At 43.5% G+C, this 12899-nt stretch overlaps 1 protein-coding gene across 1 annotated transcript in view; it reads left to right on the top strand.

Moving 5' to 3' along the window:
• LOC139411963 (voltage-dependent N-type calcium channel subunit alpha-1B-like) overlaps window positions 1-12899 on the top strand; it is a 153402-nt gene that overhangs the window by 106198 nt on the left and 34305 nt on the right. The window contains exons 17-24 of the mRNA XM_071158730.1: window positions 2210-2277; window positions 2731-2837; window positions 3210-3266; window positions 4005-4067; window positions 5157-5192; window positions 7544-8296; window positions 8504-8697; window positions 8895-9021. Of these exons, the coding sequence (XP_071014831.1) occupies window positions 2210-2277; window positions 2731-2837; window positions 3210-3266; window positions 4005-4067; window positions 5157-5192; window positions 7544-8296; window positions 8504-8697; window positions 8895-9021 (1405 nt within the window). The remainder of the gene's footprint in view (window positions 1-2209; window positions 2278-2730; window positions 2838-3209; window positions 3267-4004; window positions 4068-5156; window positions 5193-7543; window positions 8297-8503; window positions 8698-8894; window positions 9022-12899) is intronic.

The following is a 12899-nucleotide window of genomic DNA, read 5'->3' as shown; positions in this document are numbered from 1 at the left end:
TGTATGGACGCTTTCACTGTTTGATAGTTCGTCTGAGGGCATAGCGGGATTTCTCATAAGTGTCTGCATTATTGTCCGCTCCTTGAAAGCGGCAGCTCTAGCCTTTAGGTCAGTGTGGATGTTGCCTGTAATCCATGGCTTCTGGTTAGGGTATATACGTACGTTCACTGTGGGGATGACGTCATCGATGCACTTATTGATGAAGCTGGGGACTGATGTGGTGTACTCCTCAATGCCATTGGATGAATCCCGGAACATATTCCAGTCTGTGCTCGCAAGACAGTCTTGTAGATTAGCATCCATGTCATCTGACCACTTCTGTATTGAGTGAGTCACTGGTACTTCCTGCTTTAGTTTTTGCTTGTAAGCAGGAATCGGGAGGATATAATTATAGTCAAATTTGCCTAATGAATTGCGAGGGAGAGCTTTGTACCTGTCATTAGGAGCGCCGTCCCTGGCCGCTAGGAGCGACGCTTCTGAATAAACATTTTCTTGTTTGCTTATGGCATTATACAGTTATTTAAGTGTGGTCTTAGTGCCAGCATTGGTTTGTGGTGGTAAATAGACAGCTACAAAAAATATAGATGAAAACTCTCTTGGTAGATAGTGTGGTCTATAGCTTATCACATACTCTACCGCAGGGGAGCAAAAACTCAAAAGCTTGTACGCCAGCTGTTATTGAAAAATAAACACAGGCTACCACCTCTCATCTTACTTGAGGTAGCTGTTCTGTCTTGCCGATGCACAGAAAATCCAGCCAACTGTTTATCTATGTTGTAGTTCAGCCACGAACTACTGTCCCATTGGTAGGATAGTCTCGAACAGAGCTCATCCAGTTTATTCTCAAGTGATTGCATGTTGGCCAATAGGAAAGAGGGTAGAAATGGGTTACCCACTCGCCAACAAATTCTCACAAGGCACCCGGATCCGCGCCTCTGTATCTCAGTCTCCTCTTCATGTGAATGAGGGGGATTGGGGCCTGGTCCTGAAGCAGCAGTAAATCCTTCGCGTCAGACTCATTAAAGAAATAATCTCTGTTCAGATCGAGGTGAGTAATTGCTGTTATGGTATCCAGAAGCTCTTTTCGGTCATAGGAGATGGAAGCAGAAACATTACGTACCATAAAAGTTACAAACAATGTGGGAAAAAAGCACACAAAATAGCACAATTGGTTAGGAGCCCGTAAAACAGCAGCCATCCCCTCCGGCACCATTTACTTTCCTATGATCTTCTATGTAGAAGAACCCCTTACCTTCTAACCACTCTTGTGTAGCTTGTAAACAAAACATGTTACATGTGCAGGTTCATGAGAGTCTCAGCTGTTCATAGATAGCTTTTAACAGTTTTTAACTCAAACCATTTGGACTCTACGGAAATGTTTGTATAAAGTCATTTGGGATCCACCCTTGTCTCACCAACACTGCTCTAGCTCTGTCCCTGTTTATCACACAAACTAATGGTCTGTAGCTCAAACACAAAATATTTAAAAGGGCTTCGTCCAAAATGTGCCGGCGGTATAGTGGAACTAATTGGGTTAAAGGCTCCCTTACAGCTTCTACCACCAAGCCATAAGACTGCTGAACAGTTAATGAACTGGCTACCCGGACCATTTGCCTTGACCCCCCCCCCCCTTTATTTATGCTGCTGCTACTTGCTGTTTATTATCTATGCACGGTCACTTTAACCCTACATACATATTACCTCAATTACCTTGACTAACCTGTACCCCCGCACATTGACTCGGTATCGGTACCACCTGTATATAGCCTCGTTATTGTAATATTTTCTTAACTCTTATTTTTTCTTAACTGGACTGTTGATTAAGGGCTTGTAACTAGGCATTTCATGGTAAGGTCTACCTGTTGTATTCGACGCATGTGACAAATAAAATGTTTGATTTGTGTTAAAGGGGCAGTGTTGTATTTTGAGGCAGGCTTGAATATGCAAAGAAGCCAATAGACAGCGTGTAGCCTACATTTTGGTCTGATTCTCTATGGTAAAAAATATAGTAATGCATTTTATTTTGTAAAGTGTAAAGTTTTTTTGGGGGGGGGGGGGGGGGGGGGCAAGTGAAAAATCAGTCCTACTTGTCTGAAAGGAAAGTGGCAACAAATAGTTCATGTCAAGCTCTGCTGTATAGGAAGATTAAGATCTGATGTAAATATTGATTGATTGACTGTTTGAACTTACCTGACCACTCACTGATCAGACACTCTGCTCAATGTCTTCTTGGCCATCGCTGTTGACAACCTTGCAAACGCACAGGAGCTCACTAAGGTAATGGTACATATTACAGTAGGGCGTCCAGCCTCGGAACGAGAGAGAGAGAGCAAGAGTTCAGCTGATGATCCATCATAAAAGTCAGCTGTCTAATCAAACGACACATGTGAATTAATTTCATTGATGCTTGTTGAATTAGACAGGTAATATTCCTATTAGGATATAGAGTGCCTTGCTTTACTAGTTCCTGTCGTCTGGTGCTGTTCTGGGATGACTGCTGTTTTTCCTGGTCAATAACTCAAAGCAATGAATCTCCTAACTGGTTGTAGGATTTTCGACCATTAATATTTCAGCTATGGGGAAGAGGCTTAAATCTTAGTGGTCACTCCAGAAAGAGTTGATGTCGTTGATTTGTTGGCTTGTGGCAGGGCTTATCATCATGTCTCCATTGATGGCCCTCCTACCCACCCCTGTGTGATCTTCTTTCCTCTGTGTGTGTGTACTCCCCAGGACGAGGAGGAGCAGGAGGTGGCCATCACTAAGAAGATGGCCCTCCAGAAGGTCAAGGAGGTGAAGGAGGTCAGCCCCATTTCGGCAGCTAACATCTCCATCACAGCGTAAGTCATGATATGGCGTTTGATCCAGTTTCCCCCTGCTTACCCCCCCCCCCCCCCCCCCCTCCAAGCACACCACTCTGTCTTCCCCTCCTGAGAGATGCTCTTTTATATTATTTTTAGTTTTGTCTACATGAGAGGTTGTGTTGCTTGTGGCTCAATATACTGTCTGTAGGCCCAGTTTTTTTGTTGATGGTGTTCTGAGTTTCGAATGATTTAACCCTTCTGTTCCCAATGTCTGGTGTTTTGATTGATCATGTGGTCTCTCTTTGAGGCACTGTAGGGCTCAATGTTGTAAATGTGTGAGAAGCAGTTAGTAAAAGGATTAAGAAGGGTCAGAGATACCTTAATACTCTGGCTCCCACCCCCACATAGGCTACACAGTATGCTGTACACAGGCCAACATGGAGTGGAGAGGGCAATGCCAGCAAGGTAATTTCATAAATAATGAGCATAGATTGAGCATGCAATGCTGTGCATTCAGACATATGGTTCTGTGGTGTATACCATTGTTGGACTCCACCACTAATCTCTTTTGAGTGACAGGCACTTAACATAAAATGTCAATTGACTATCTAAATAGATAGTCCACATGAGATATTGAGCATATCAGTCATTATATGTGGCACTATATCCTTGTACTGCCGTTCACCTATGTATAACATCTGCAATTAGTGTCTTCATAGTAGATGGTAGCAGGATATGTGATTCTGTCATTGTTTTAAATGTTTTGTCCTAAATGTTTCAAGGCACTGTTTTATCTTATTTTAAACATGTGATGTAGCCATCAATTTGAGAAGCTTATTAATATTTGTTTTGAGTATTTTTTCCTCCATATTTCCTCAAACAAATTATAAATGTAATGTAACTGGACTTGAAACATGGCACCTTTAAGTCTCTTGCACAGAGATTTCTGTCTCTGCATTGCGAGATATGACTATATTCACTATTGTCTTGGAGGTTGAACATCTCAAAACTGCTACTATCATTCCTTTGTTTCCTCAGTCTGCTGGTCTCAAACTGAGACTCCCATTGAGTTGACGTCTAATACGAAAGTACAGGGACAGACAGGTGGATGGATGGAAAGAGGGTGTCCTGTCCTCCTTCTGACCCTGAACTCTCCCCCTCTTTTGTTCTCCCTCCCCAACTTTTGTTTTTTTGCATGTGCAGTTTTGTAAAGCAAAGTCGAGGTGCACTCTCTTGCAGCTCGTCCGTCTGCAGCGTTAATTCACTGTGAGTGTTTACTCTCCGTTACACTTTACCTCATCACTCTCCTCCTCCTCCCTAGCCTGGGTCCCATTCACTATGTACAGTAGCCAATTCTTCTATCGTTATCATGCCTTTAATATTGGGCTTGGCTGGAAACGAACACAGAGAAGAGTTGGCTAAAGCCCACACTGGACCACCAGGCTACCCCCCCCCCCCCCCCCTCCCCTCCCCTTCCTCCATCTCCCCCTTGACTCCCAACTGAGCATGGTGTCATACCATTATGAGTTTTCCACTGTGTTGAACTGTTGCAGATGAATGTGGAAGCCTGCCTCAGTAATGGGTGTCATGAGATGGTATGCTCATGCTGTATCTACATACTGCATGTTTGTCATGATGGACCAGTGAATGTATTGAATACTGTACATCTGCACTTGCAGTTGCAGTGACTGAGCTCTCCTCGTGACTCTCCCTCTCTAAAGAATGACTTCCTGCCTATACTGGGTTTACCACTCAGAGGTAGTCTGTTGTGCTGCTGGACTGGGCTGGGCTGGGTTAACAGCAAGCCCCTGCTGTGTAGAGTAGACGTTCTGTAGGGGAGATACTGAAAGCCGTTCTCACTCCCTGTCTTAATGACCCACAGCAAAGCCACTAGAAACTGTCGCTGACGCTCAGTGAGTCAGCAATTCCATCTGAGCAGCTCTGTAATGGCCACCATGTGCCACAGGACCAGATGCCACTGTCAAGCAGCTGGAGAGGCAAAACACACACACACACACACTTGCACGCAGGTACACACACACACACACACACACACACACACACACACACACACACGTGTTTAAGATAAAGTCAAGTACTAAATCTCCTTATCGTAGTGCAATACCAACATCTGGATCTTTCCCTTGTCTCCTTTAGTTTTAGTTCTCCTCTCAGTGAAGTAAGTTATTTGGATTCTGTGTTATTTGTGTCGCCCCATGTTTCTCCTCTGTCAGCCTTTATAAACTCTTGTTTCTACCTGTGTTTGTTTTCAATGTCTCCTAACCTGTTAATGGCAGGGAGCTTACTCTTAGTCTGCCCCTTGTTTGTTTCAATGTGCTCCTTTATGTGTTTTAGGAGTTATGTCTGCTCCCCAGTCCATCACTACTTGAGGTCAACTATCTTATGGTGGCCATGTCAATCTACTTGAATAGCATACATACCTTCCTGGTGATGATCATCATCATCGTGTTTACATTATTGAAGCAGGATGGAACCAAACTCTTGTCCCTCTTCTTTATTTTGCCCTACATAAGCATGTATCATTTCCTCCTTATACAGTAGTATACCGTACACTATACTGTAAATTCACTCAAATAATCCCCTGCCTCCCCTCCATTCACCCCAAGTCAGAGACCTCATAGTTTAGAGCTATACTCTGTTGTCAGGTAAGTAATGGAGGAAAGATTGCAGCCCTGGGGTTGAAAATGACCACTAGGCTAGAACAAGTAGACATGATAGTATACAGTTGAAGTCGGAAGTGTACATACACTTAGGTTTGAGTCATTACAATTAATTTTTTTTCAACCACTCCACAGATTTCTTGTTAACAAACTATAGTTTTGGCAAGTCGGTTAGGACATCTACTTTGTGCATGACACAAGTAATTTTTCCAACAATTGTTTACAGACAGATTATTTCACTTATAATTCACTGTATCACAATTCCAGTGGGTCAGAAGTTTACATACACCAAGTTGACTGTGCCTTTAAACAACTTGGAAAATTCCAGAAAATTATTTCATGGCTTTAGAAGCTTCTGATTGACGTCATTTGAGTCAATTGGAGGTGTACCTGTGGATGAATTTCAAGGCCTACCTCCAAACTCAGTACCTCTTGGGAAAATCAAAATAAATCAGCCAAGACCTCAGAAAAGAATTGTAGACCTCCACAAGTTTGGTTCATCCTTCCCAAACGCCTGAAGGTACCACGCTCATCTGAACAAACAATGGTACGCAAGTATAAACACCATGGGGACCACACAGCCGTCATACCACTCAGGAAGGAGACGCGTTCTGTCTCCTAGAGATGAACGTACTTTGCTTGTGAAAAGTGCAAATCAATCCCAGAACAACAGCAAAGGACCATGTGAAGATGCTGGAGGAAACAGGTACAAAAATATCTATATCCACAGTAAAACGAGTCCTATATTGACATAACCTGAAAGGCCGCTCAGCAAGGAAGAAGCCACTGCTCCAAAACCGCCATAAAAAAGTCAGACTACGGTTTGCAACTGCACATGGGAACAAAGATCGTACTTTTTGGAGAAATGTCCTCTGGTCTGATGAAACAAAAATAGAAATGTTTGGCCATAACCGTGAAGAATGGGGTGGCAGCATCATGTTGTGGGGGTGCTTTGCTGCAGGAGGGACTGGTTCACTTCACAAAATAGATGGCATCATGAGGCAGGAAAATTATGTGAATATATTGAAGCAACATCTCAAGACATCAGTCGTACGATGTTAAAGCTTGGTCGCAAATCGTTCTTCCAAATGGACAATGACCCCAAGCATACATCCAAAGTTGCGGCAAAATGGCTTAAGGACAACAAAGTCAAGGTATTGGAGTGGCCATCACAAAGCCCTGACCTCAATCTTATAGAACATTTGAAGTGCAGAACTGAAAAAGCGTGTGCGAGCATGGAGGCCTACAAATCCTACACCAGCTCTGTCAGGAGAAATGGGTCAAACTTCCCCCAACTTATTGTGGGAAGCTTGTGGAAGGCTACCTGAAACGTTTGACCCAAGTTAAACAATTTAAAGGCAATGCTACCAAATACTAGTATGTAAACTTCTGACCCACTGGGAATGTGATGAAATAAATAAAAGCTGAAATAAATCTTTCTCTCTACTACTATTCTGACATTTCACATTCTTAAAATAAAGTGGTGATCCTAACTGACCTAAGACAGGGAATTAAAGGATTAAATGTCAGAAATTTGGAAAAACTGAGTTTCAATGTATTTGGCTAAGGTGTATGTAAACTTCCGACTTCAACTGTATATAGTTGTCATGCTGTTGTAGGAAAGTTAATTCTGTTTTATACACAGCAAAGGAAGTAATGTATGATGTATTGGAATACATGTGGTAGGAAGACAACTGATTTAGAATACATGTGTTCAACCATTTCAAAATACTCTAAAGACACGCAAATGAAGCATGTCAGAACATGGCCTTGGTCTACCATGCTTGGCCTGTCCATAAAGGCTTTCTTTTTACCTGTGGTAATGGAGTGGGAACAGACTGTTTTGCTGTGAAGAAACGTCCATTGTACTTGCATGCTGTATATAATTCAGCATGCAGGAGTTTTATGTCTTCTGATATGTGATGTATTCCATAATTCTGTTTTTATCCTTCTCTTCAAATACATCAAATACATGTAACTCATGCAGTCAAGGAGAGTTTTTCAGTGTACCCTATTAAAGGTGAACTACCCTGTCCCTCTGTTCTGTCTGTCCACCTGCAGTATGGAGCAGCAGAAGTCTCTGAAGATGATGACAGTGTGGGAGCAGCGCACCACTCAGCTGAGGAGACACAACCTGCGGGCCAGCAGTGAGGCCCTGTACAGCGAGCTGGACCCTGAGGAGAGGCTACGCATGTCCTCCGCCCTGCACATCCGCCCTGACATGAAGACCCACCTGGACCGGCCCCTGGTCGTGGAGCCCCACGATGGCCCCGGCCCCATGGGCTACCTCAAGCCCTGGACCCCTGAGAAGACAGATAACCCTGGGGACCCAGCCGGCCCCCAGCCACGTAGGCGCCACCGGGACAGGGAGAGACCCATCGACAAGGCCAATGAGATTGGAGATTCAGGCAAAGAGGGTAGGCACCATGTCCATCACAGTCGCAGCAAGGACCCCAACGGGACTCGGTGCAAGGAGGGGAAGAGTGAGCGGTTGCACAGTCGAGAGGGTGGCAGGAGGCACCACCACCAGACCTCAGTGGACGAGGGAGGTGGAGGGGGAACTGGGACGGGAGAGAGAGAGCACCACCACCACCACTCCCACAGACAGGCCAGAGAGGGTAATGGCACTGTCAACAGCGGACGCAAGGATGAGCGCAGGTCACGCCACAAAGATGGCCGCTCGGGAGAGATATGCTCCAGGGGAGAGAACGGGGCCAATGGGGAGAGGAGGAGACAGAAGACCCACAGTTACAGGGGCAAGTCCACACTGGAGGGAGAGGAGCACAGTGAGAGGGAGAGGGGGAAGGGCCACAGGTAAGACTGTCTCAGTCCCTGGCTGTCTCTCTTACGTCTCCAGATGACTTCTGCATGACTGTATTGGTTAACTACTGCAAATCTATATGGCATATCATTTTGCAATGATGAAAGCATATCCCATAACGTTATTTTAGAGGAACATATGTATACTTAGTACCAGAGATCAATGAGTTTTGCTCTATGGTCATTTCCTCTGTTTCCCAGGGACAGATATGTGGAATCTGAGGGCGACTCCATGGCCACTAGCACCCAGCAGGACCCTGGAGATCAGAGGTGGGGCACAGAGATACCTGAGGACTCAGACAATCAGAGGAATGTCAGACGGACAGGACGGACGGCCATCCACATCCCCCCTGTCACCATCACCTCCCCGCCTGGGGAGACCACCCTTATCCCCAGTCAGTACCAACAATAACCCTAACACTCATCCCCAGTCAGTACCAACCTTAATCCTAACCCTCATCCCCAGTCAGTACCAACCTTAACCCTAACACTCATCCCCAGTCAGTTTCGTAAATCTATTTTCACTCTAGTACTGTTAGTTTAGTGTCCTGTGTTGCTGAGGTGTATCTAAAGCTTTGTATATGTGTCCCAGTGAACAGTATAGACTGTGAGACCATACCTATGAACAAGGAGAAGAAGACCCTGGAGGCGTTGACTCGGACCGGACCCAGACCCATCCTCCCCTACAGCTCCATGTTTGTGTTTGGCCAGACCAACATGTGAGTGGGCCACGTGGCGTGGGCAGCTCTATACTATATGCTACACAACTCATACCATTCAAACCACACGCACTCTGCCGTCCATGAGAACATTGTCACATGGTCCCACTTTTAACTCCTGTTAACATTATAGTGCATATCTTAAAGGCAATTGACTAGCACTTTCCTTTAAATCCACACACTCACTCAAATGTCCATCTTTGTAGATTTCCTGTAAACCTTTGCATAAACCTACGATCAATTAACAGCAAACTGTGATAGCCTGTCTATATGCAGCCAGCCATTGTGTTAGCCTTTCGTTGTAGTGTTGACTATCATTCACTATCATTCATATGTCATCATATCATCACTGTATATTATCAAATCAATTCTCTATGTGTAATTTAATTACGCAATTTAAACTAATCATGTAACTTTAATTAACTAGGAAGTCGGGGCACCACGGGAATATGTTGTTTATAGAGTTTCAATTTCCCGAATATAACTCTTCTGATATTTTCATGTCTTATCGATTACATTCACGTATTAATGGATTATAACCTCATCAGTCATATTCTGAATGTCTCAAACCCTTGGCTATCTGCTCGAAACCTAGCCTAGATAATGAATCAGCAATATACAAATTGGCTTAATTAGTTATTTACTAACTAACTTAATCAATCACAGAATTACATAAAACACACACACAAATAGGTCATACATTGGTTACTGACTTGATAGAAAAGTCCCTAGTGGACTAAGCCGATATGACGGCTTGGTAGACAATGAAAGGGTGTGGGGACACTCAAGAGTGGGAAACTCAGAGAGGATAACTACACTCATAGCAATTGCTAATACTTTGAACATGAACAACCGCTCATTCAAAAATAAATTGCAAATTACAATTTTTGGCTGTCCCTCTCTGCGATCGCCGGTCCGTCTGCTAGATAGTCAGTCTACAGGAAGCCTCTGGTTTGTCCACCAGAGATCAGAGTCCATCTGAGTTTTAGGTTGTTATAATGGATACTTCAGAGTCCCATTCAGAAATGTTCTTAGATTGGATGCGTTTACCAGACTAAAGTTTTTAAACAGCTGCAGCCTGAATAATTGTTCTTTAGTTTGTAGATTTCTTAGCCATTTCAATGTGGGGACCTCGTCCCTGCGTTTTTGACTCTTGTAGAGTTGCCAACCATTTCAACGGGTAGCTACCGCTTCATGTTTTCTGGTCTTGTCCTTTGATAGAGTTGTACTTCACCCGGCATGTTTTGGTCTCTAGAGTGATAGCCATTCCAACGTGGGGACCTCGTCTCGGGCGTTATCTTGACTCTAGTTTGTATTGCCAACCATTTCAACATGTAGCGACAGTGCCATATTTTCTGGTCTAATGTAAATTTTGTCACAAGTGGTTTTATACTCTGTGGAAGAAGGGGGCTTTCTATGACGCCAATGTAAATGTATGTACTCACGGGGGCGTAGCCACTGACTAGTTAAACTTTATATGAAAACCCATCCTCTCTTTTAGAAGGCTAACATCACATTTAATCTTTTCACAAATAGTTTCATATGTAATCATATACGTTTCACAACATTTAGATGTAAACCCCATAATTGAGAAGTGGACACAACCAAAGATACAATAATGTGTGTTTCCTGTCCTTCGAGAGGTCACCAAATGAAAAAACTCAACCTGATTGTCCCTTAAGTGTCCACGGACCATTTCAACTGCTTGGAATACAGAAATACTGTTCAATTATTCAAACTTTTGATGTCCTAGTGCAGGGGTGTCAAAGTCAAATGGACGGAGGGCCAAATAAAAAAATCAGCTACAAGACGAGGGCCGGACTGTTCGAATGTTCATTGAAATTTTTTTAAATGACGCATATAGTCTAGTGAACCTAATTGAACCTACTGAAAACCTAACAAATATATTACAATATGATCAGATAAATAAAGCAATATTTTCTTATGGCTCTGTCAGTAATCTTTAATTTTCAACAGACACAAAAGACAAATTTCCTTTATATAAATATCCCCATAACATGAACATTAAATGAAAGAAACCGGTATTCAAGGCACCATCAGTAGACTATATTTTCTATTTTAGCAAAAGTGGGCTAAATTTACTTCAAAGAAAAAACAATAATAGCAATTTTCTATCATCCACTCAACTGAAATATTTTTAAAATATAATTGGATTGAAATACAAAAAAATAAAGTGCAAAAATCTATTAATCAAAAACAACACTTTGTTTAAGGAGAAGTAACATGCAGTGAAAACAAATATTAAATTTTAACTTTTAAACTTGAACTGAGTAAAAACTCTAAATATGTGATTGCACAGTAATGTTCACTTGTTTGAGGTTGAGGGTGATACTTGGTGGTGTCCCATCTTTTCCACAAGTTCATCAATGTTCGGGGTAAGGCTCTGAGCTGAAGAAATCCTCAGAATTGAGTGGAGGTGTTCAGCAGTAAGTCGACTTCTGTGTGATGTTTTGTTCAGGTTCATCAAAGAAAACAGTTGTTCACACAGGTATGTGCTGCCAAACATAGACAACGTTTGAGCAGCCTGGATGCGCAGCTGGGGCATTGTGCCGGGGAGGAAACGGGCAAACTCCGCAGCACCCACTGCCGCATATTTTTCCCTCAGTGCATCATTGCATTGGAGGTCAATCAACTCCATTTGGAGGTTTGGTGGTGAGCTTTCCACGTCAACAGCAAATGGGTTACCGAGCAGTTCCAACCTGCTTTTTTGTGCTTCAAAGTCAACAAATCGGCGTCGAAAGTCAGTGGTAAGCATACCTATTTTATCAGCCAACTGTGTGCTCGGGAACGCACTGGTAGAGAGCTTCTCTTTCATGGTCTGGCAGCTGGGAAAGTGGCTCAAATTTTCTTTCCGCATCTGCGTCTCCCACAGAGTCAGTTTGGTTTTAAATGCCTTCACTGTACTGTACATATCAGAGATGACACGATCCCGACCCTGCAGCTGCAAGTTTATTGCATTCAGATGACTCGTAATGTCACACAGAAAAGCCATTTCACACAGAAACATTTCGTCTCGGAGTTGTGTTGTGTCTTTCCCTTTGCTGTCCAAGAATAGACAAATCTCCTCACGAAGCTCGAAACATCTTTGAAGCACCTTTCCCTGGCTTAGCCATCGCACCTCTGTGTGATAAGGCAAATCACCATGCTCCGTTTCTAACTCCGTCAGAAATGCCTTGAACTGGCGGTGATTCAAACCTTTGGCTCTGATAAAGTTAACTGTGCGCGTGATGATGCTCATTACATGCTCCATTTTCAAGGCTTTACCGCACAACGCTTCCTGGTGTATGATACAATGATAAGCTGTCAGCTCACCTGTCGCGTTTTCCTCTTGCATCTTTTCCCGTATCTTCGCCACCAGTCCGCTCCTGTGTCCACACATCGCAGGTGCTCCGTCGGTTGTCAAACCCACGAGTTTTTCCCAAGGCAGCTCCATCTCATTTACACATCTTGACACCTCTTCATACAAATCATGCCCCGTAGTTGTGCCATGCATAGGACGTAAAGCCAAAAACTCCTCTGTCACGCTTAGGCTGGAGTCCACTCCGCGGATGAAAATTGACAACTGGGCAATGTCAGAAATGTCGGTGCTCTCATCCACAGCCAAGGAATATGCAATAAAATCTTTTCCCTTTTTCACAAGCTGCTCTTTTAGATTGATGGACAACTGGTCTACTCTCTCGGCAATGGTGTTTCTGCTCAGACTCACATTTAAAAAGAGTTGCCTTTTTTCTGGGCAAACTTCGTCACAAACTTTAATCATGCAGTTTTTGATGAAATCCCCCTCCGTAAATGGCCGGGCTGATTTAGCGATCTCTTCTGCCAAAATAAAACTGGCCTTGACAGCAGCCTGGCCTTGT

The sequence above is a fragment of the Oncorhynchus clarkii genome, chromosome 6 (genome assembly GCF_045791955.1).
Source record: "Oncorhynchus clarkii lewisi isolate Uvic-CL-2024 chromosome 6, UVic_Ocla_1.0, whole genome shotgun sequence".
Classification (NCBI taxonomy): Eukaryota; Metazoa; Chordata; class Actinopteri; order Salmoniformes; family Salmonidae; genus Oncorhynchus; species Oncorhynchus clarkii.
This window is presented reverse-complemented; position numbering and strand designations above follow the sequence as displayed.